At 40.5% G+C, this 18377-nt stretch overlaps 3 protein-coding genes across 18 annotated transcripts in view; 2 read left to right on the top strand and 1 right to left on the bottom strand.

Moving 5' to 3' along the window:
• NFYA (nuclear transcription factor Y subunit alpha) overlaps window positions 1-14239 on the top strand; it is a 28455-nt gene extending 14216 nt beyond the window's left edge. For 6 of the 11 annotated variants that reach the window (XM_082731719.1, XM_082731718.1, XM_082731723.1 and 3 more), the window contains 6 exons: window positions 3914-4045; window positions 4238-4343; window positions 6338-6486; window positions 7561-7734; window positions 8559-8660; window positions 11434-14239. In XM_082731719.1, coding sequence (XP_082587845.1) covers window positions 3914-4045; window positions 4238-4343; window positions 6338-6486; window positions 7561-7734; window positions 8559-8660; window positions 11434-11487 — 717 coding nt within the window. In that variant the 3' untranslated portion in view covers window positions 11488-14239. Of the gene's footprint in view, window positions 1-3913; window positions 4046-4237; window positions 4344-6319; window positions 6487-7560; window positions 7735-8558; window positions 8661-11433 lie in introns of all 11 variants that reach the window. The other 5 variants (XM_082731727.1, XM_082731717.1, XM_082731721.1 and 2 more) reach the window with 1 other exon arrangement.
• Window positions 1-18377, bottom strand: part of TREML1 (triggering receptor expressed on myeloid cells like 1) — a 79045-nt gene that overhangs the window by 8511 nt on the left and 52157 nt on the right. The gene's annotated exons all lie outside the window — the stretch shown is intronic.
• Window positions 15836-18377, top strand: part of LOC309865410 (adenylate cyclase type 10-like) — a 41082-nt gene continuing 38540 nt past the window's right edge. For 5 of the 6 annotated variants that reach the window (XR_014312075.1, XR_014312076.1, XM_082731712.1 and 2 more), the window contains exons 1-2: window positions 15836-16009; window positions 16878-16982. Coding sequence is in view for 4 of the 6 variants with exons in the window: in XM_082731712.1 (XP_082587838.1) it covers window positions 15850-16009; window positions 16878-16982 (265 nt within the window). In the remaining 2 variants the exon portion in view is untranslated. The other variant, XM_082731715.1, reaches the window with a different exon arrangement.

Consider the following 18377-nt stretch of genomic DNA (forward strand, 5'->3'; position numbering starts at 1 on the left):
GTGACCTGACTTCATTCGCAGGTCTGCCATTAAACAGGATTTCTAATCCTGGCCAAGTCATTTGATTGTCAGTGTTCTCTTCCAGAAATGCATTTTATATCAGGTGATGTTTAGGATTCATTCCAGCTCTGAATTCTCTGATTTTATGGGGAATATTTTGGCCTTTAAGAGACTTTGAAAGGGTTATTTATTTCATTCCCTTCCCTCCTAGTAGGACTCTAAGTAATCAAACCACCCTGGAGAAATTCTTTTCTGTTAACATGTATAAAGCTCTAGGTATGATTCCTTAGCCTCCCTTAAAATGCTTAAGGTTTCAATCCCTTTTTATTAGAGATTGCTTCTCATTAGTGTTTTTTGAATAACCATATCTTTTAGAACAGTACTCCTTTTTTTTGAATTGCATGCTCTATTTTAGAATTCCATTGAAACTTGTATCCCCTTAGAAAAGGTACAGATGTTCAGATGTGTGTGTTTAATTTTAAATTAAGATCCCTGGCTTTTAATAAGGATAGTGGAACCAAAGTAGAGAGTGAAGAAAGTGAAGAAAGAAATGCAGGAATATTGGAAGTTAATGTATAATTAAAAATAGTATAAAATACCAGTGAAGAAGTAGTATAAGAATGACCTAGAAAAAGAAAACACGGTATCTCATACTATATACTTGGTAGATTTACAGTATAAATATAAACAAACATACTTGGAAACTTTGAGATTTTATTTACAGGAGAATTTTCTTTATGAGAAGGATTTTTTAAAGAAATAACAAAATTTATGTGACTACTTCAAAATAAAAATGTATATACATCAAAATATAAATAAAAGACATGGTACAGATAAGCAGGGGATACTTTCAACACACATAATTTGGTTTGTGTCCAAAATCCATAAAGAATGTTTATGTACTGATACAAAATAACAATGAACAGAGAATATGAATAGATGGAAAAGGAAATCCAGATGACTCATAGCAGGTATCCCTGGCTGTTTGAAACTCAGGAAATAGATTCAGATAACTAAATAAATTTGTTTACTTCTTTATGTAAGATTTGCCACTACTTTCTCAGTGCCAACTATGACCTAAGTATTCGGAAAAAGTCATTAAGAAGACCTAGACAGAGGATTCTGGGAAGGTGGTGGAGCAGGACATTCCAGGAATCTTTCCCCCAACCCTACACAATAATCGCACTGGCAGTGTCTATCTGATACAAACCATTTTGGAACTCTTGAGTCTACTGAAAGCTTTTTACTTATAGGGGGAGACATAGACTTACAGTGAAGATAATTTCAGTAAGTTTGAGTTCTTAGCACAGTAGCAGCTACCAGCGGCCTAGCAGGTAGCTGTACACAGGTCTTAAACCTCTGGGCAGCTTATAGGAGCCAAGGTGAACAAAATAGATGCCATCCTTTAAAATCAGGGATAACTCATTGCTACTTCTGATCAGAGGTGCAGACGAAGGAGGAGGCAGCCTAAGTCATCCCACCTTACACCTCTGTTGTATAAGTCCCTCTCCCTCTAGCTGAAGTGACTGCTAGGGAATTTTTTATTTTTATTTTTTTAAATTTTATTTATTTATTTGACAGAGAGGTTGAGATCATAAGTATGCAGAGAGGCAGGCAGAGAGAGAGGGGGAAGCAGGCTCACCGCTGAGCAGAGAGCCTGATGCAGAGCTCGATCCCAGGACCCTGAGATGATGACCTGAGCCAAAGGCAGAGGCTTAACCCACTGAGCCACCCAGGCGCTGCTAGGGAATTTTTTAAAAGCCAGCACCCTTTCCTGCCCCCCTTCATTTTGTCTTTTTCCCCTCTTTGAGAGCTTAACTTTAGACTCTAGGACACTCAAAAGAAGTTGAATATTTGGAAAAATTAGAAAAGGACTACACATACTCAGAAGGACTACATAGGCTCAGAAAAGGCCTTGGGTTTATGCCTTAGGCTGATTTTTTGGCACAAAGACTGCCTATAGCAATCAAAACAATAACAGCAAATCCCAGGGAAGGGAAAGAATTTGATTTCCACAGCTACTACATTATTTGACTTAATATGCAGTTTCCAACAAAAATCATAAGGCCTACAAAGACACAGGAAAGTGTGGCCCATTCAGAGTAAGAAACTAATCTAGAAACTGTCCTTTTAAAAAATAGATCTACTATAAGACAAACATTTTAAAAATAACTGCCCTAAAGGTGCCCAAAGAACTACAAGAAGATGTTGGAAAAGTCAGGAAAGCAATGTATGAACAAAATGGAAAAACCTATAAAGAGATAGAAAACCTGAAAAGAAATTGTGGCACTGATAAGTACGATAATGAAAATGAAAAATTGACTAGAAAGGTTCAGATCAAATTTGAATAGATAGAAGAAAGAATTGATGAAGGTAAGGCAGCGGAAGTGGTTGGATCTTGGGAACAGAAGAAGAAAACATTGGAAAGAAGTGAACTGTGAGTCTGCTATTGAGTGTGCCAACAGATATTGTGGGAGTCTCAGAAAAGTTCAGAGAGAATATTTGAGGAAATGGCTGAAAATTTCCCAACTCTGTTGAAAGACATGAAGGTGAACTCAGAGACCCACAGCAAGACACATAACCATTAAACTTTTGGAAGCCACAAATAGAGAATCTTGAAAGCACCAAGAGAAAAGTGATTTACAGGGGATCCTGAGTAAGATTGTTAGCAGATTTCTCATCAGAAATTTTGGAGGCCAGAAAGCAGTGACTGATACATTCGGAGTGCTAATAGAAAATAAACCTGGGGCACTTGGGCAACTCAGTCTGTTAAGCATCCAACTCTTGATCTCAGCTCAGGTCTTGATCTCAGGGTTGTGAGTTGAAGCTACACTGGGCTCCATGATGGTTGTGGGGCCTACTTTAAAAAAAAAAAAAAAAAATCTATCAATGGGGCACCTGGGTGGATTAGTCGGTTAAGTGTCTGTCTTCAGCTCATCGATGCAAGAGTTCCCCCCTCCTTAAAATACTGGCAAACCCAAATCCAGAGCGTATTAAAAATTACACAACATGATCAAATGGGATATATTCCTAGAGTTCAAAGATGGTTCCACATAGTAAAATTGATCAATGTAATACATTACAGTAACAGAATAAAGGGGGAAAAAACTCTAGTCTGTTGAAATAACACTCAGATCAAACTTGCAAAAAGATAGAATGTATTATTTATGGGAAACTTATAAACTAAAACCTATAGATAGGTTTTTATGGGTAGACGTGTAAAATGCTCTGTGAGGATGATCACATTTTAATACAGTGAATAATTTTTAGATGGGAAGGGAATGTTAAATGAAGCAAATATGGCAGTTAATTTGTGAAATCTGAGTGGTGACTGCATGGGTTTCTAATATGATAGTCTCAATTTTTCTGTATGTTTAAAGCTTTTGTATATACATATTTATAGAATAACATTTTTTTCAAGATTTTATTATCGAGAGCGTTAAATAGACAAAAACAAAGAGAATGGTATGATGAATCCCTACCACCCAGCTTCAACATTTATCAAAACATAATCAGTCTTCTAGTTGCATCTGTGTTCCCTTACTCTCTCAGGAATTATTCTGAATATATATATAATATTCTTTTATCTATGAAAAATACTTCACAATGTTTTTAATGAATATGCTTTAAAAATATATATAACCGTGCAGGCATGATTATATATCATCTTTTTTAAAACTGACTTTGATTCCTTAAAATCATCTTATATCTAGACAGCAGCCAAAGTTCCCCCATTGTTTCATGAATGGAAAACAACTTATATCTAATTTATAATAAAGAACAGAACAAGATTTTTTTTTTCCTCTTCAGAGCCTTTCTTGCTTTCTTGAGGAACTTGGGTACCTAATACTCCAGGACCGAAAGAAACCAGTGCCAGCAGGATACTAACCTTTCTCTGTGTTCTCTTGCACAGATACAGTTAGTCCCACCTGGACAGATTCAGATCCAGGGTGGGCAGGCTGTGCAGGTGCAGGGCCAGCAGGGCCAGACCCAGCAGATCATCATTCAGCAGCCCCAGACAGCAGTCACTGCTGGCCAGACCCAGGTAATTCCCATGATCTCTCTTCACCCAAGAGCATAACTGATTGGGAAGGGTCAGACAGCTGAGCCAAATATTTCACGGGTGTAGAAGTGGGGAAGAAAACCATAGAAAATGTTATTTTCTTTTCTTAAAAAGAATGGTCCTTTGTGGTAGCTTTGGAATCTATTATAAATTGTTATGATTTCTGTCCTTCAGACCCAGCAGCAGATTGCTGTCCAGGGACAGCAAGTGGCACAGACTGCCGAAGGGCAAACCATTGTCTATCAGCCAGTGAATGCGGATGGCACCATTCTACAGCAAGGTAAGTGTGCCTGTGCATTTCTGTAGGTCTTTGGGGGGCATCTTTTTTATTCTTTGAGTAAATAACTGCTCCACAAATTTTGTGGTGATCTCCACACCACATACTTTTTTTTTTTCTTTAAGATTTTATTTATTTGACAGAGAGATCACAAGTAGGCAGAGAGGCAAGCAGAGGTGGGGGGGTGAGGGAGGCAGCTCCCTGCTGAGCAGGACTCTGGGATTTATGACCTGAGCCTAAGACAGAGGCTTTAACCTACTGAGCACCTAGAGGCCCCACACACAACATAGGTTTGAATAACAAAATTTTTTCTAAATCTCCATTGATTGTTGTTTTCTTGTCATTCATACAAGTGTTGGTAACATTTGTAGGCGATCTTACAGTGGTTGTTAAAAGACTGTCCCTAGGAATTATAGAAGCTTGAACCTCTTTGGGGGGAAAAATGTTTCTAAATAGAAGATTGGAAATACAGTTTCGTTATTGGTAATGGAAGAAACAGATCAGAAGTTAAGTTGGCATTTAGTGTTGTTGCTACTTACAGGGTTTTTTGTTTTTTTGTTTTTTCTTTTCTTTTTTCTGGTCTACTTTATTATTAGTTTTTTCCCAAAAGACTTATTATGTGCCCACTATGTATGCAGCACTTCACTAAGAAAGAATTTTATTTTATTTTTTTTTTTAAGATTTATTTATTTATTTATTTGATAGACAGAGATCACAAGTAGGCAGAGAGGCAGGCAGAGAGAAAGAGAGGAAGGGAAGCAGGCTCCCTGGTGAGCAGAGAGCCTGATGCAGGCGGGACTCTATCCCAGGACCCTGGGATCATGGGGCCGAAGGCAGAGGCTTTAACCCACTGAGCCACCCAGGCGCCCCAAGAAAGAATTTTCTTCTTAGAGAACCTCTAATCTATTAAGGGAGACACATATGTGACCAAATAAATGCAGTGCCGAGGCTTTATAGAGATATGTTCTAGGAAAAGATAGTACATAAACATAGGAGCAATGAAATCTGTTTGACTTGGGAGGAGAAGGGACTTCAGCGAAGAGGAGATGGCTCAAACTGAACTTGAGCTTTTGGAAGCCTCTGTCAGATAATTAAATCTGGAAAAGACATCTGAGTCTGTGAGCAGAAGTTTGACTTGTGAGGGGGTACCTGGGTGGATCAAATCAAGTCAGTTAAGCCTTCTTGATTTCAGCTCAGCTCATGATCTCAGGGTTGTGAGATCAAGCCCCAAGCTGGGCTCCATGCTAGTCATGGAGACTGCTTAGGATTCTCTCTTTCCCTCTCCCTCTGCCTGCCCCCACTCACCCCCATGCATGCTGTCTCCAAAAAAAATAAAATAAAATAAAATAAAAAATTTAAAAAATTAAAAATTAAAAAAACAAATAAAAAACAAAAAACCTTTTACTTGTGATTAAAATTTAGCAGTATACAAGCTCCAGTGAGTGCGGTAGGTCTGCTCTCTTGTGACTCAGGAGAAAGCCTGAACAACATTGAGCCCAGGGCTCAAACAGAAAATGGTGAACAAATCCATAAGTGGTACTGGTGATAGTTTGGGGCATGGAGTGCTTGGTTTAGCAGGTTGAGTCATTGTCAGTTTAGGATAAACAAATTATAAATTTGTAAAATCTCCATCCTAAACAGATTATTCATATGTACAAAAACAGTGGTATAGCTGAAGTCAGACCTCTAGAAGACGAGGTCCTAAACTTTCTCACCAGCTATTGAACTGGAATACCTAGGGAGGTATCCACTAGAAGGATAATTTTATCAGAACTGGAATCCAGACAGTGACTAGAATATCAAAGGTAGTGATCACTTGGCTTACATGTAGCAAACCACACAGAGAGTATGAGAGTGCTTCTCCCTTTGTACTGTTTTTCCAGGTAAATAAGCGTGTGCCAGATAGAAGAGGGACTAACTGTGTTCCCTTCTTTCTGTGTACCTGTTTTTTGTTTGTTTTATGTTTTATTTTCTTAAAGTTACAGTCCCTGTTTCAGGCATGATCACCATCCCAGCAGCCAGCTTGGCAGGAGCACAGATCGTTCAGACAGGAGCCAACACCAACACAACCAGCAGTGGGCAAGGGACTGTCACTGTGACACTACCAGTGGCAGGCAATGTGGTCAATTCAGGAGGGATGGTCATGGTAAGAAAACGGATTCTTTACCTCACTGTTTCTGTCATTTATCTTTCCATATATCCCTTTGTCCGTTTTTTTGGACATGTAATTTGATGTCTTTAATAAAGCTTGTTGATAATGTTGGCCCCTTGGGGTTGAATTGATCCTTAAGGCATTTACAGAGATCTACTTCTATGAGAAACATTACAATGCATTATAATTCATTCTGAGCCCTTGTTATGTGTTGGGGACTATTCTAGCTGCTAGATAGAGATAGAGCAGAGAATAAACAGTAGAAATGTCTGCTTTTGAGTAATCTTACTCAGAATTCAAATAATGTAGGCACAGGCTACTAATCTTTGGGAAGTCGGCAATATATTGCCCACAGCCAGTGAAATAAAAAGTAAGCTCAAATTCAGATTGTAGTCAGTAAAGAAACCAAAACATGTATGCTATGAATACATTGAGAAGATAGGGAGGGAGAGGTGAGTAGTGGGGTAAGTGGAGGCTAAGGCCTCCTGTCCAAAATGGATGGCAGGACACAATACTTAAAATGGGTAAATTAAGAACAAGTAGTAGAAGCCTGCACACACAGGTGGAGGAAGCTACAAGAAGAAACAACACATCCAATTCAAAGTTGTTTTAGTTGGGAAGGAAAGTTGGGAATGGAAACCTGTTACTGGTTTCATCATATACTTAGTAGAGTTTTTAGTTTAGTGTGCTTAGAAAAATTAGGTTTAAATTATTTAATAAGTTAAGTAGCTAATTATGTAACTGTAGACATTTTGGTCAACCTACCTTTGTACTATTTGTCTATGATTACTGTTCCTGACCATTAGATGGCAGCAGATTTTTCTAGAAATGGAATCATAGGTGGACATTGTAATTCCTGGGTTCCCTATGACAATCCTCTGGAATTTTGATTTAAAATGCAGACTGTTGAGTATAAATGTTCTCCAGGAATCTGTATTTAACTATGTGCTCTATAAAAGCTACTCTTTGTAGCATTTAGAAAAAATAATGTAACAGGACTGAGAAGCAGTTCCCTGTGTCCATACTGTGTGCCACTATTTAATAAGCTGTGGTTTGCTTTTCGTGTAGATGGTGCCCGGTGCTGGCTCAGTACCTGCTATCCAAAGAATCCCTCTCCCTGGGGCAGAGATGCTCGAAGAAGAGCCTCTCTATGTGAACGCCAAACAGTACCACCGTATATTAAAGAGGAGGCAAGCCCGGGCTAAACTAGAGGCAGAAGGAAAAATCCCAAAGGAAAGAAGGGTGTGTATAACATTGAAAGAAGGAAGAGAAAGGGCAGGGTTCTACTTTTGAAATTACCTTTTATATGGTTTGTTTCCTTGAGCACCTGCCGAACAATTGAAAGTAAGTAGCTATTAGCTTTATACAAGTTTGCATTTGTCATTGCTCTGTGTGGCTGCAGCTACCATAACAAAACAGTAACAGGAGCTTAAAAGAGTTTATTTTTTCCCTTACACAAGAGAAATCCAGAGAGAAATTGTCCTGGGCTGGTAGCCCATTTCCACAGTCCTCATGATGCTTTCTCCAATCTCACTGTTCTGATAGCTTTAGTGTGCCAGTCATAGTCCAGGGTGAGTGCTTGGACTCCAGCTTAGGTAGAAAGAGAACAAGAAAGGCACTCTTTCTCAAGGAAACTTTGAAGAAGCTCCATACATCTCATTAGCCATAACTTAATTACATGGCCAACTTAAGCCTGCAAACAAGGCAGGGAAATGCAGGGTTTTGATTTTTGTGTGTTTTTTACTGAGCAGTCATCTGCTTAACTAAAATTTGGCCTGTTAATGAGGTGAAGGAGAGGATGTGTATGGGAAAGGGTAGATAGAGATTGTTGCTACACCTTTGGGAAATCTTTTTTATTTATTATTCGTTTAGCTTTCATGTCTTTATGAGAGTTAATATATGGTCAGCTGCTACCAGTGTTTCCTCCGAAGCTCTCTCTGTAATAATGTAATTCATAATTGCCACTGGCAGCTCTGATGACACCTCTCCTGAACTTCAGAAAATAGAATCTGTGCACGAGATAACTGTGCTGCTTCCGACTAGTACCTTTATTTCTCTGGTTTTAGAAATACCTGCACGAGTCTCGGCACCGTCACGCCATGGCTCGGAAGCGGGGTGAAGGTGGACGGTTTTTCTCTCCAAAGGAAAAGGATAGTCCCCATATGCAGGTAAGTAGAGGATACATTTCATTCTTCTCTTTTTGCCTTGTATTTTCTTGGGAAGAGCATTCAGAGTCCTCTTTTTACTTTCACACCAGAGACTAACTACATTCTCTAAGTTGAATGCATTGTTGTCTCTCTCAGATTCCTTTTTGCCTTAAAGTACTAAAGGTGTTCAGTCAAGTGCCCTTTCTTCCTTCTCATCTTTGCCAGTTAGTTATTCCTAGTAATTCCTTCTTATAATTCTCATTTTTCTTGATTTTAAAAGAAAAAGTTTATTGTCTCCTAGTGTAATAGCACAATCATCAGCAGGTTAACACTTAACTGCTGCGTGCCAGCCATTACATGAAGCATTTTTGTAAGAACTTTTTTTTCATTGACCCTTTATAGCAGCCTCAAGCCCCATGAGGTAAGAATTCTAACTTCCATTTTACAGTTGAATCTGAGGTTTAGAGAGGTTAAGTAGTTTGCCCAAGGTAAAATACTTAATAAAATGGTATACCTGAAATTCAAACCTGGTGCAATTCTAGAACTTACTGTAAGTAAGTAACTTACTGCTGTACTTCACTGGTTCTTACCTCTGATTCCACTGATCGTACTTATCAGCATTTCTGAGTCAGTATATCCAAAAGAGAACTCTTGATTTCTGTTCTATTTTTTATCCCTAAACCAGTCATTCAGTAAATGACCTGTCCATCCATCCAGTTGCTGAAGCTTAAATTGTCCAGTTCTTGAAAAAGTCCTCTTGCTTTTACCTTTAAAATAATAATCCAAATTAGTCAACAGCATTTTTTTTCCCTTCCAGCTGGCATCAGCCTGAAGAAATCCTTGATTTGCTTCAATTCATGTAATAGCTGCCTACTGGTGTCCTTTCTTCCATTCTTGTGCTTCTCTAGTCCATTCTTCCTTCACATCTTTGTGTGGTTTTCTTAAAATGTGTGTCATCTCACATCACTGTCCTGCTTAAACCCTTCCACTCCTGCCATTTCCCACTTGCCCTTAGACTAAAATCCAGAGTGCTTATCATGGCCAAAAAGGCACGTGTGCAATCGAGCTCCTGCCTACATCTGGCTTCATTTCCTCCTGTTCATGGTCTTTATGCTCTTGCTGTACAGTTCATTGATCTGTCTCCTGCCATAGGACCTTTGTCTTGAAAATAGCTAATTTATAAAGCATGACTGTCTTTTATCTTTTAGGTCTTGGTTTAAGTCTGAGGCTGGAGCCCAAGTAGGTCTCTTCAATCTCATTATTTTTTCACATCTTCCTCTTCTTTTGAGCATCATAATAATCGACTTGTTTTATTTGTGTCATTGTTCAGTCAACGTCTCCTTCACTAGACTGTAAGCTGTGTAGAGAGTAGAGGATTGTTTTGTTCTCCATTGTATTGATTGGACTTAGCATAATACCCAGTCCAGAACAAGCACTCGGTAAATGTGTGTTGAGTTCATGGTTCCTCCCATTTCCTGCTACTTTATTCTGTGTGACATTGCATCCCACCTATACTACCACCAAATAGGTCTTTAGAAGGTAGTGCTTTTTTAACCATGTTGGTCCCCTGCTCAAGGATGCATGCTGGTTTTTATTTTTTACTGCATCTGATCCCACACTGTTTCTGTATGACATCTAAGCAGCTTGGCCTCCTCATCTCTTTCAGTGTCCAACTGGGAATCATCAGTATTTCCACACAGGAGCACAGACTCCTCTTTCAGTGCTGTTAATTCCTTCCTGTAGTCTGGGAGCCCCTCCTTTCTCATTGTTCATGCAGTGTGTGGCTACAGAGGTGGGCATTATGCCAGGAACTCCTGATTCTGTGTGCTAGCAGGATCTTGGTCAAGTTACTCGGGTTCCTTTGGCCTGAGTTCTTTCACCTATAAAGTAGGCTGCTGTTGATACTTCATAGGACCGTTGTGGGGATTTCATACAGTAAGCCATATTGGGCACCAGCTTGGCACATTATCTGGTGCATGGTGAGGGCTAAGTTAATGCTGGTTATTATTCTTATTCATTGTTCCAGGACCCCGCTGCAGTCCTGCCACCTCCAGAAATCTTTTAGCTTTTTCTTAGATCACGTCAGTTGATGCTTCAGAGCTTTGGTGTGGAGGAACTGAAGGCAGTTATTGTGGAGTGTTACAAAAAGCTTCCAAGGACTGATCCCTGTCTTAACACTGCAGGTTTTAAGTGAGAGGGGGCAGGCAAAATTTAGTGAAAAGAAAAGGGAAATAGTTAAGAAATAGTGAAATGAGAGCCAGGAGATTTGGGCATTAGTTCTTGCTGGGCTGCTGACTAACTTTCTTACTGTAGTCCAGGCAAATCACTTTATCCATCCATGCTTCAGGCTTATCTACCAAATGAGTGCATTAACACAAATGTCAATGTCCTTTCCAGCCCTGCTAAGTGCTTAGTATTTAAATATGATGATCAGAAAATCATGGCACAAAAATACAACATGACATAGTTTCTATTGGCCACTTAAAAGACCCTTAAACTTGAAAGGTAAAACACAACACAGGTTCTCATAGGAAAGAGATACGGTGTCAACTCTGGAGTGTTTGGAAGTGGAATGCCAGGCCAGACTTAACAGTCGTTTTACACAGAGGTTTGTTAATCTCTTCTTTCCTTATGAAGCTGCATTTTAATCCACGTCGGTCAACTTAGATGCATTCGTGGCCTTTGGCTTACTTAGCAAAATTCTGTGTATTCCCCTTGGTGATGAAAAGTGAGAGCCTTGAGTTCCGTATTACTTTCACAAAGGATTTTAATCACTATTACTCTTTGTCTCTAGGATCCAAACCAAGCAGATGAAGAAGCAATGACACAGATCATCCGAGTGTCCTAACCCCAGGCCCTATGATGGAGCAGATCAAGGTCATGTTCCTGGCCATTGTTTCCCACTGTTCCTGGAAATTGATCACCTCTTCCAATGGGACACTGACGATTCCGTGCTGCCCTTTTCTACAGGACAAACCACTTAGTTTTTAATAAGTGGCTCAGTATTATAATTGCAGCAATGTCTGGCAAATTGAAGTCGCAAGCCTTTGTCTCGCCCTTTCAGACAGGACCTATTTCAGACTGTTGATGACATTGACATTTCGTGGATTAGGATGATGCAAGGGACCTGTGCACATAAGTGCACACACAGCACTTACGTTGGCTTCTGAAGCCAGCCAGCCATCTTAGCAAGGGAGAACAACCTTCTCAACCAAGACTGAAATCAGGGAAGCCGATGCCCACTCCTTCCCATGGAATCTAAGCAGCATCCATCCCTCTGATGTGGGATCTCATGCTGACTCACTGGACACTTTGTATTCAGAGGTGGCTTCCAGGCAAGGAAGTTCCATCTCATGACATGGAAACAATAAATTGTCTGAGATATATTCATTATCTGTGGTAATAATAGGAATATCTGTCTACCAGATGATAAGTTGGTATTTTTGGACTCCAACCAAGAAAAGCTAACTCTGGGGATAGAATAACAAGTCTCAAGCACTGAAAGTATAAATTCCTGAATCTTTTTTTTTTAAAGCTTTGGCAAGTTGTGGTCTTTTGTCTGTCTGCTGATAGATCATCTGGACCATAGTTTTTGCTTCTGCTACTTATAAGACAATTTAGAGGGTATTGGACCTTGAAACTGCCTTTCCTAAGTAGAGAACAAAAACCATACAACTTCTGTGCTGAAGTGCTGAGGACATTTGTAGTAACTCCTAAATAGAGAGCCAAACAAGATTTTTTTTTTTTTTTTTTTTTTTTTTAAAGTAGGCTCCACACCCAGCATGGAGTCCAGTGCAGGGCTTGAACTCCCATCCCTGAGATCAAGACCTGAACTGAGATCAAGAGTTGGGTGCTCAAATGACTGAGTCACCCGGGTGTCCCTAGAGATGTTCAGTCATAGGCTTTGTGACAGCATTAGGGGAAGAAAAGTGTTCACACGTATTGTAGTCCAACAGAAGAGAAAATAGTATATATACCCATGTGTTGCCACATAGCATGATTCTCCAGTGGATGGATGCCAGGGATGGATCACTAAGGTGAAAAGAGTAATTCACATTTATATGTACTATAACTTTTTAACAAGCATGGAAAGGAAGAGGTCTGAGAACTGCTCTTTGACAGTTTCTATCTGGAAAGCATTGTTCAATCACACTCTCCTGGATATATTCCAGCTTACCTTGTCGAGTTTAAGGTGAATGTTGGCTTCACTCCTGCAGCACTTTGTTTTGTGTTGGCCCCAGAGAGTGAACTTTCTCTTTCTTCCTCTGGCAGCTGACTCTTTGGTGCCAGTTTCCATGTTTCCCCTTTTCTACACAGGCCTTGTATAAGCAGAAAGGTTTTTACATTGCATCCACCTTCTGGGGATAAGCTGGCGACTGGTAGTGGTGATGCTGGCAGGGTCAAGAATTGGGCTACAGTTCCCAGAAGGACTGTGCCTCAGGAATTTTCTATTCTACTTCTAATTTTATTTCTAGATGTTGAACCTGGGGAAAACTATGATGATACTTGAGAAAAGAGTTGCCTTCTCTAGAAACAAGGAAAACCTAATTCTTTTACAGATCATTTGGTTTTGATTTAAATACCAAGAGTAAGAACTGACTCTTTAATTTTATTACTCTTATTGTATTAAGAGGGAAAATAAACCCTCTGAAGAAAACATCATGAAGGGAAATAATTGGAATGATGGAAAAAGAGGAACAGAGCTATGCAAAGAAAGCAGGAAGTAAAATCTCTCTCTAGTCCCTGGTATCTGTAGCCCTCTATCCTGGCTTTCAGATGACAGGAAAGACCAAATCCTTTGATAGGCTCACCAGAAACTTCTGGCTCTTGACTTAAGTTTCAGATGTTGATTTTTATTCAGTAAGCCCCAAGATTTTCAGATGATAGTTCATGAAAAACAATGAAGAGTTTCTACCCTTGGTTTGTTTAGGAGTCTTTAAGATACAGAGATCAGAAAGTAAGATACAGAGATCAGAAAGAAAGTCCTCAGATCTAAGCCAACAGCAGTTCTAAAATGCTATTTATTTGTGTCTGTAAGTTTGTACATAGTAGTATCAACCTCATATTGTTGCAGAATTTTTTTTCCCCCCGCAAGTTTGAGTTGTGTTTTGTTGAAAGAAATGCTTCAGTTGTCATTTTGTCACTGCATTTCAGATAGCTCCTGACCCTTTTGTTGTGGCCATTTTAACACATCATAATCCACAAAGTGGGGGTTTGAGGTTTGGTTTTTTTTTTGTTACTAGTTCTTTTATTTGCCCTTGTGACTGTAGTGATGACTTCATAGACGCAGAGAGTGAACGGATGAGTGAATAATTGGTTTAATGCATAATTACTTCACTTCTTGAGTGCTCTTTTTGGCAAGATAATTGTAAATGTATATATTTTAATTGCACTGGTACATTGAACATATGTCGGTGTCTATACCACTGGACCAACAGAGCTTTTTCTGGCTGTTGGGTGCCTGATAATAATGTCTTGATTTTCCTTTGGGACTCAACAATATAGGTTTTTCTCCTAGCAGTAGGGGGAATACAGATGATCGATCATTGATGTCATTGCAATTGTTATTTTTTAAAATAAATTTGTAAAAATACTAAAAAGGGATTTTTGAATTTTCACATTTCTTAGGTTCTAGGTTGTGTTTATAATGTCGAAATTGTGATCTTTGTAGACAAACGTGGGAGCTCCATAGACAGGGTCAAATTTGCAGTGTCCAGGCCTCTTACTTGTGTGTCTTTCCTTACTCTTTTCTTCCCTTTTGGCCCTCCCTCCTGCTAAGGAAGTATTCTCTGCACCTGTGCACTGATTGTATATTTCATCTTACTACTATAAGTGTTAACCAAAATTTGATGAAGTAATTCCACAAGCAAAATAAGCCTTTCAGTTATTGATGGGGAGAACAAAGGTAAAAGAAATACAGAAAAAGAAAATTAAATTTCCTTACAACGTACAGTCCATTGACCAGTACTTGAAAAGGCAGAGTGACCTTCCTCTAGGAACTCAGCTGCCTACATGTTAATACCTTGCTAAGAGCAAAAGGCAACCTTAGCTTGACATTAGCCTGTCCTCCAGGACTTCCCTTAACATTAAAAAAAAAAAAAAAAAAAAAATCGTCTGGAAGCTTTCTTTATGTCTACTCCCCAAAATATATGTTGGCAATCATCCTCCAAGCATATGGCCCACTGATAAAACATCTGAAGGGTTTCATGACTAAGATTTTAGTAGAGGGTAATAAATGGCCCCTCAAGATCCTGGAAACTTTGCTCCTAAATTCTTTACACTATCCCTAACGCCCTCCCAACTTGCAAGGATATAATCAGCCACTGCTCACTCCCTAGGGTCTTGTCCCTGTGCTTTAATAAAAGCTTTTGCACGGAAGATGCTTCAAGAATTCTTTCTTGGCTGTTTGCTCCCAAACCCCAACATTTTCACATCAGTTATCACCGAAACAGCACTGATTGGGTCTTGTAGAACTAAAGATAGTGAAGCTGTAATTTTTAGATGTTGTTTTTTTTTAATTTCTGCAGAAAAAACACGGATGCTTTCCTGATTGTTAAAAATCGACAACATACTCATCCTGTTACTAATGTGAATTCTCCCAAGAATCTGAGCGACTGACGGGCAACCTCAGATAGGCCTTTACCACACACGGAACCAGGAGCTGGATCTAGAGCAAAGTAACCCCAGGAGCACTCTCAGGAGACACCTGAGACCTGTCCTGGCAGATAAGAGAAACAGAAGAAATTCTCTGACAGTTAAGGCAGGGACTATTACATAGCCTTAATCTAAGAATGTGAAATTTAAAGAACATACTGAGGTTGCTTTAGTCAGAAGCTAAATGGAACACTGCCCTTAGAAATTCAAAGGTGAGCCAGCATTCCACTCTGATGACAGAAGACCCCTCTATTGACTGAGATAATCTGTCTTACTGCAGAAGCATGCTCACGGTTCAAGATTCTTAAGCGTCATCTCAAACATGTCTGGAACGCACTGCCCCTCTCAAAGTCCGCTGCTAATCTACCTCAGGGGTCTCAAGCAGGGCACGGGGGTGGAGGGGCCGGAGGTCCGGCCGCGCAGGATTGGCACCGCCCCCAAGAAGGCCCGCACTGATTGGTTGGTTCAAGGGACCCGCCAAGGCCGTCGTTGCGGATTGGCTGCTACCCGGAGAAACCCCGTTTCCGGTAGCTTGCCGGCCAGCCCCGCCGCCGTCATGGCGACCGGCGAGCGGGTGGCTGCGTTGCAGCCTCTCTGGCCGGTAGAGGCCCGGTTGGCGGCGCTGCTTCCCGACCTTCTGGTGTTCAGGAAGCCCCGGGGATCGGAACCCGAGCTCGCCACGGCTCAGGGCGTCCTCCTTGGCGTCCACGTGACGGGTGAGGGGAGGCGCGTCGCTCTCCCGCCCTCCCCGAGGGGCGGCAGTTGGGGCCCGGCTCCGAGAGGCGTCGGCGGTTACGGGCCTGTCGCTGAGGCAAGCAAAAGCGCGGCTTAACTGCTCGCCGCCGCCTCCTCGAGAAATCTGGAGGGTCAGTTTCAGAGCTGGAGGACTCCTGGAATGGTCTGGCGTAGTCCTAGAGTTCACTTCAGACATGAAAGGAAACTCAGAAACGGGAAAGGACTTTTGCGGGACCACTCGGCAGGCTTTGAACTCAAGTTTTCTCCCAATACGCATACCGCCTCAGCCAGTTCTTTCTTCCGCTCAATTAATTCCTTTTTGGGTCCCTAAGTGTGTGCCCGCCACCGCTCTAGGAATTAGAGATCCAGCAGCTACTTCGAGAGTCGCTCACTTAACAAATACTGTAGAGTTTGTGGCACGGATCTGAAGATGAGTGATCTGAAGGTGCCTGACCTCGAGGAGCTCACCATCTGAGTTGTCCATAAAGTTTTAATCCATCCCCCTCGTCTTTGGTCTCTCCGTCCCTCACGTGGGGGAGAAATCCTATTTCTCTTTGTCCAGAGAGCTTAAAGAGGACATGGCAGAAACCGGGTAACAGGCTAGAGATGAAAGGGGGTGCTTGTGGGTGAATCTTGATCTGCAGCTCCTGGAAACGAAGGGGGTGTGGCTCCCTGGATTCTCAGAGGCGGCAGCTACCAGCCAGGTCCCGAATATGAACACTTGTTAAAAGGTCATGCAATTACTTAACTGGAGGAGATCTGCTTCTTTACACTGGCCTGATACGAGCAGGGAATAGAGCCTAAAAGTTCAGGATTTGCAACTAACGTAATTTTTGTTTTGTCGGCTAGGGTTTACAGCATTAATGGATAGGTTCAGCCTGACCTGCAAGTCGGAAAATGACATGGACAAACTGGCCCACATCTTCAGTTATTACATTAGTGACATCGTGGAGCGTGAGTGACTTTTGTAGGGAAGTCAGGAGGTGTGGTGCTGGGCTCCTGAGGGTTTGTAACAGGAGGGGGTTTGGGCTACTTGAAAAAATACTAAAGGGTTATTCATTTAGTGTTAATCATCGTTCATTCATTCATTCCTTTTTCATGTTTTGGGTTTTTTTTTTTTTTAAGATTTTTGTTTATTTGAGAGAGAGAGAGAGACAGAGATAGCGAAAGAGAGCATGAGCTGGGAGGAGAGGGAGAAGCAGGCTTTTATTTCTTTTTTGCAACTAACAAGCTAGATTTTTGCCTGTATCTCCCATTCTACCTACTTTCACATCCTGTTGACTCAATGTTCAGAAAGGGGGGAAACTAATTTTAATTTTTACTTTGAATGTTTAAATCTTATTTCAAAACAAAGTATTCCTCAGGTTGCCTCTTCTAACAATAATGTAATGTGCCACATGTGTTTATATCCAATATAATTTACAAAACACTTTCTCATTTTCTTACTGCATTTTGATCCTGTGAAGTAGGACTGAGTGTTTTCGTCATCTTCTGCCATATATTAAGCTAGTGGAAATTAGCCTAATCTGGGGAAGAAAAAATAAATAGCTCCTTATATATGCCGTAAATGTTTTGAGTATATATTCTTTTTTTTTTAATTTAATTTTTAAAATATTTTTTAAATATTTTATTTATTCATTTGAGAGAAAGAAGAGAAGCAGGGGGTGGAGCAGAGGGAGAAGCAGATTCCCAGCTGAGCAGAGAGCCTGGGATCGGATCTGAACTGAAGGCAGATGTTTAACCAACTGAGCCACCCCGGTGCCCTTGAGTGCCATTCTCTGATATGCACTGTAAAAGGTGCAGGGTGTGCAAAACCTCCTCTAGTTAGACCTACCCCCAGCAATTATTTTGGTCCTGAAACCTTTGGTACTTATATAACATTCCCTTCTTTTATTGACAATGTCCATACAGTCATGTGCATAATTCTGAGATTCACCAGAATTCTTACTTTGTGGAATCTCCTTTAGGAGATTGTTTATTTGACTTGCCTCTTACCCCTGAGGAACATTGTGAAAGGCCTTTGGATTTTTCTCATCAAGTTTAGATGAAAGGGAGAGATGGAAATTATATTATAACACCAGGAATTACTGGATAATAGAAGTACAAGGGAAAATAAAATGTAATAGTTGCCCTCTTGAAGTTTCCATGTTTGTGGGAGAGATAACAAGATAATTATAGATTATACATTTCACAAAGGAAATAAATAGGGTGTAGTGGTAAAAAAGAATTGTAGAGTGAGAGATCTTCTCTGTTAGGTAAGATGGTCATAGGAGGCTCCTCTGAAGCTGAAACACAAAGGACGAGAGAAACACCTTGTGAAGAGTGAGGAGTAAAGTATTTCAGGCAGAA

Source organism: Mustela nivalis (assembly GCF_964662115.1).
Source record: "Mustela nivalis genome assembly, chromosome: 5".
NCBI classification, from domain to species: Eukaryota; Metazoa; Chordata; class Mammalia; order Carnivora; family Mustelidae; genus Mustela; species Mustela nivalis.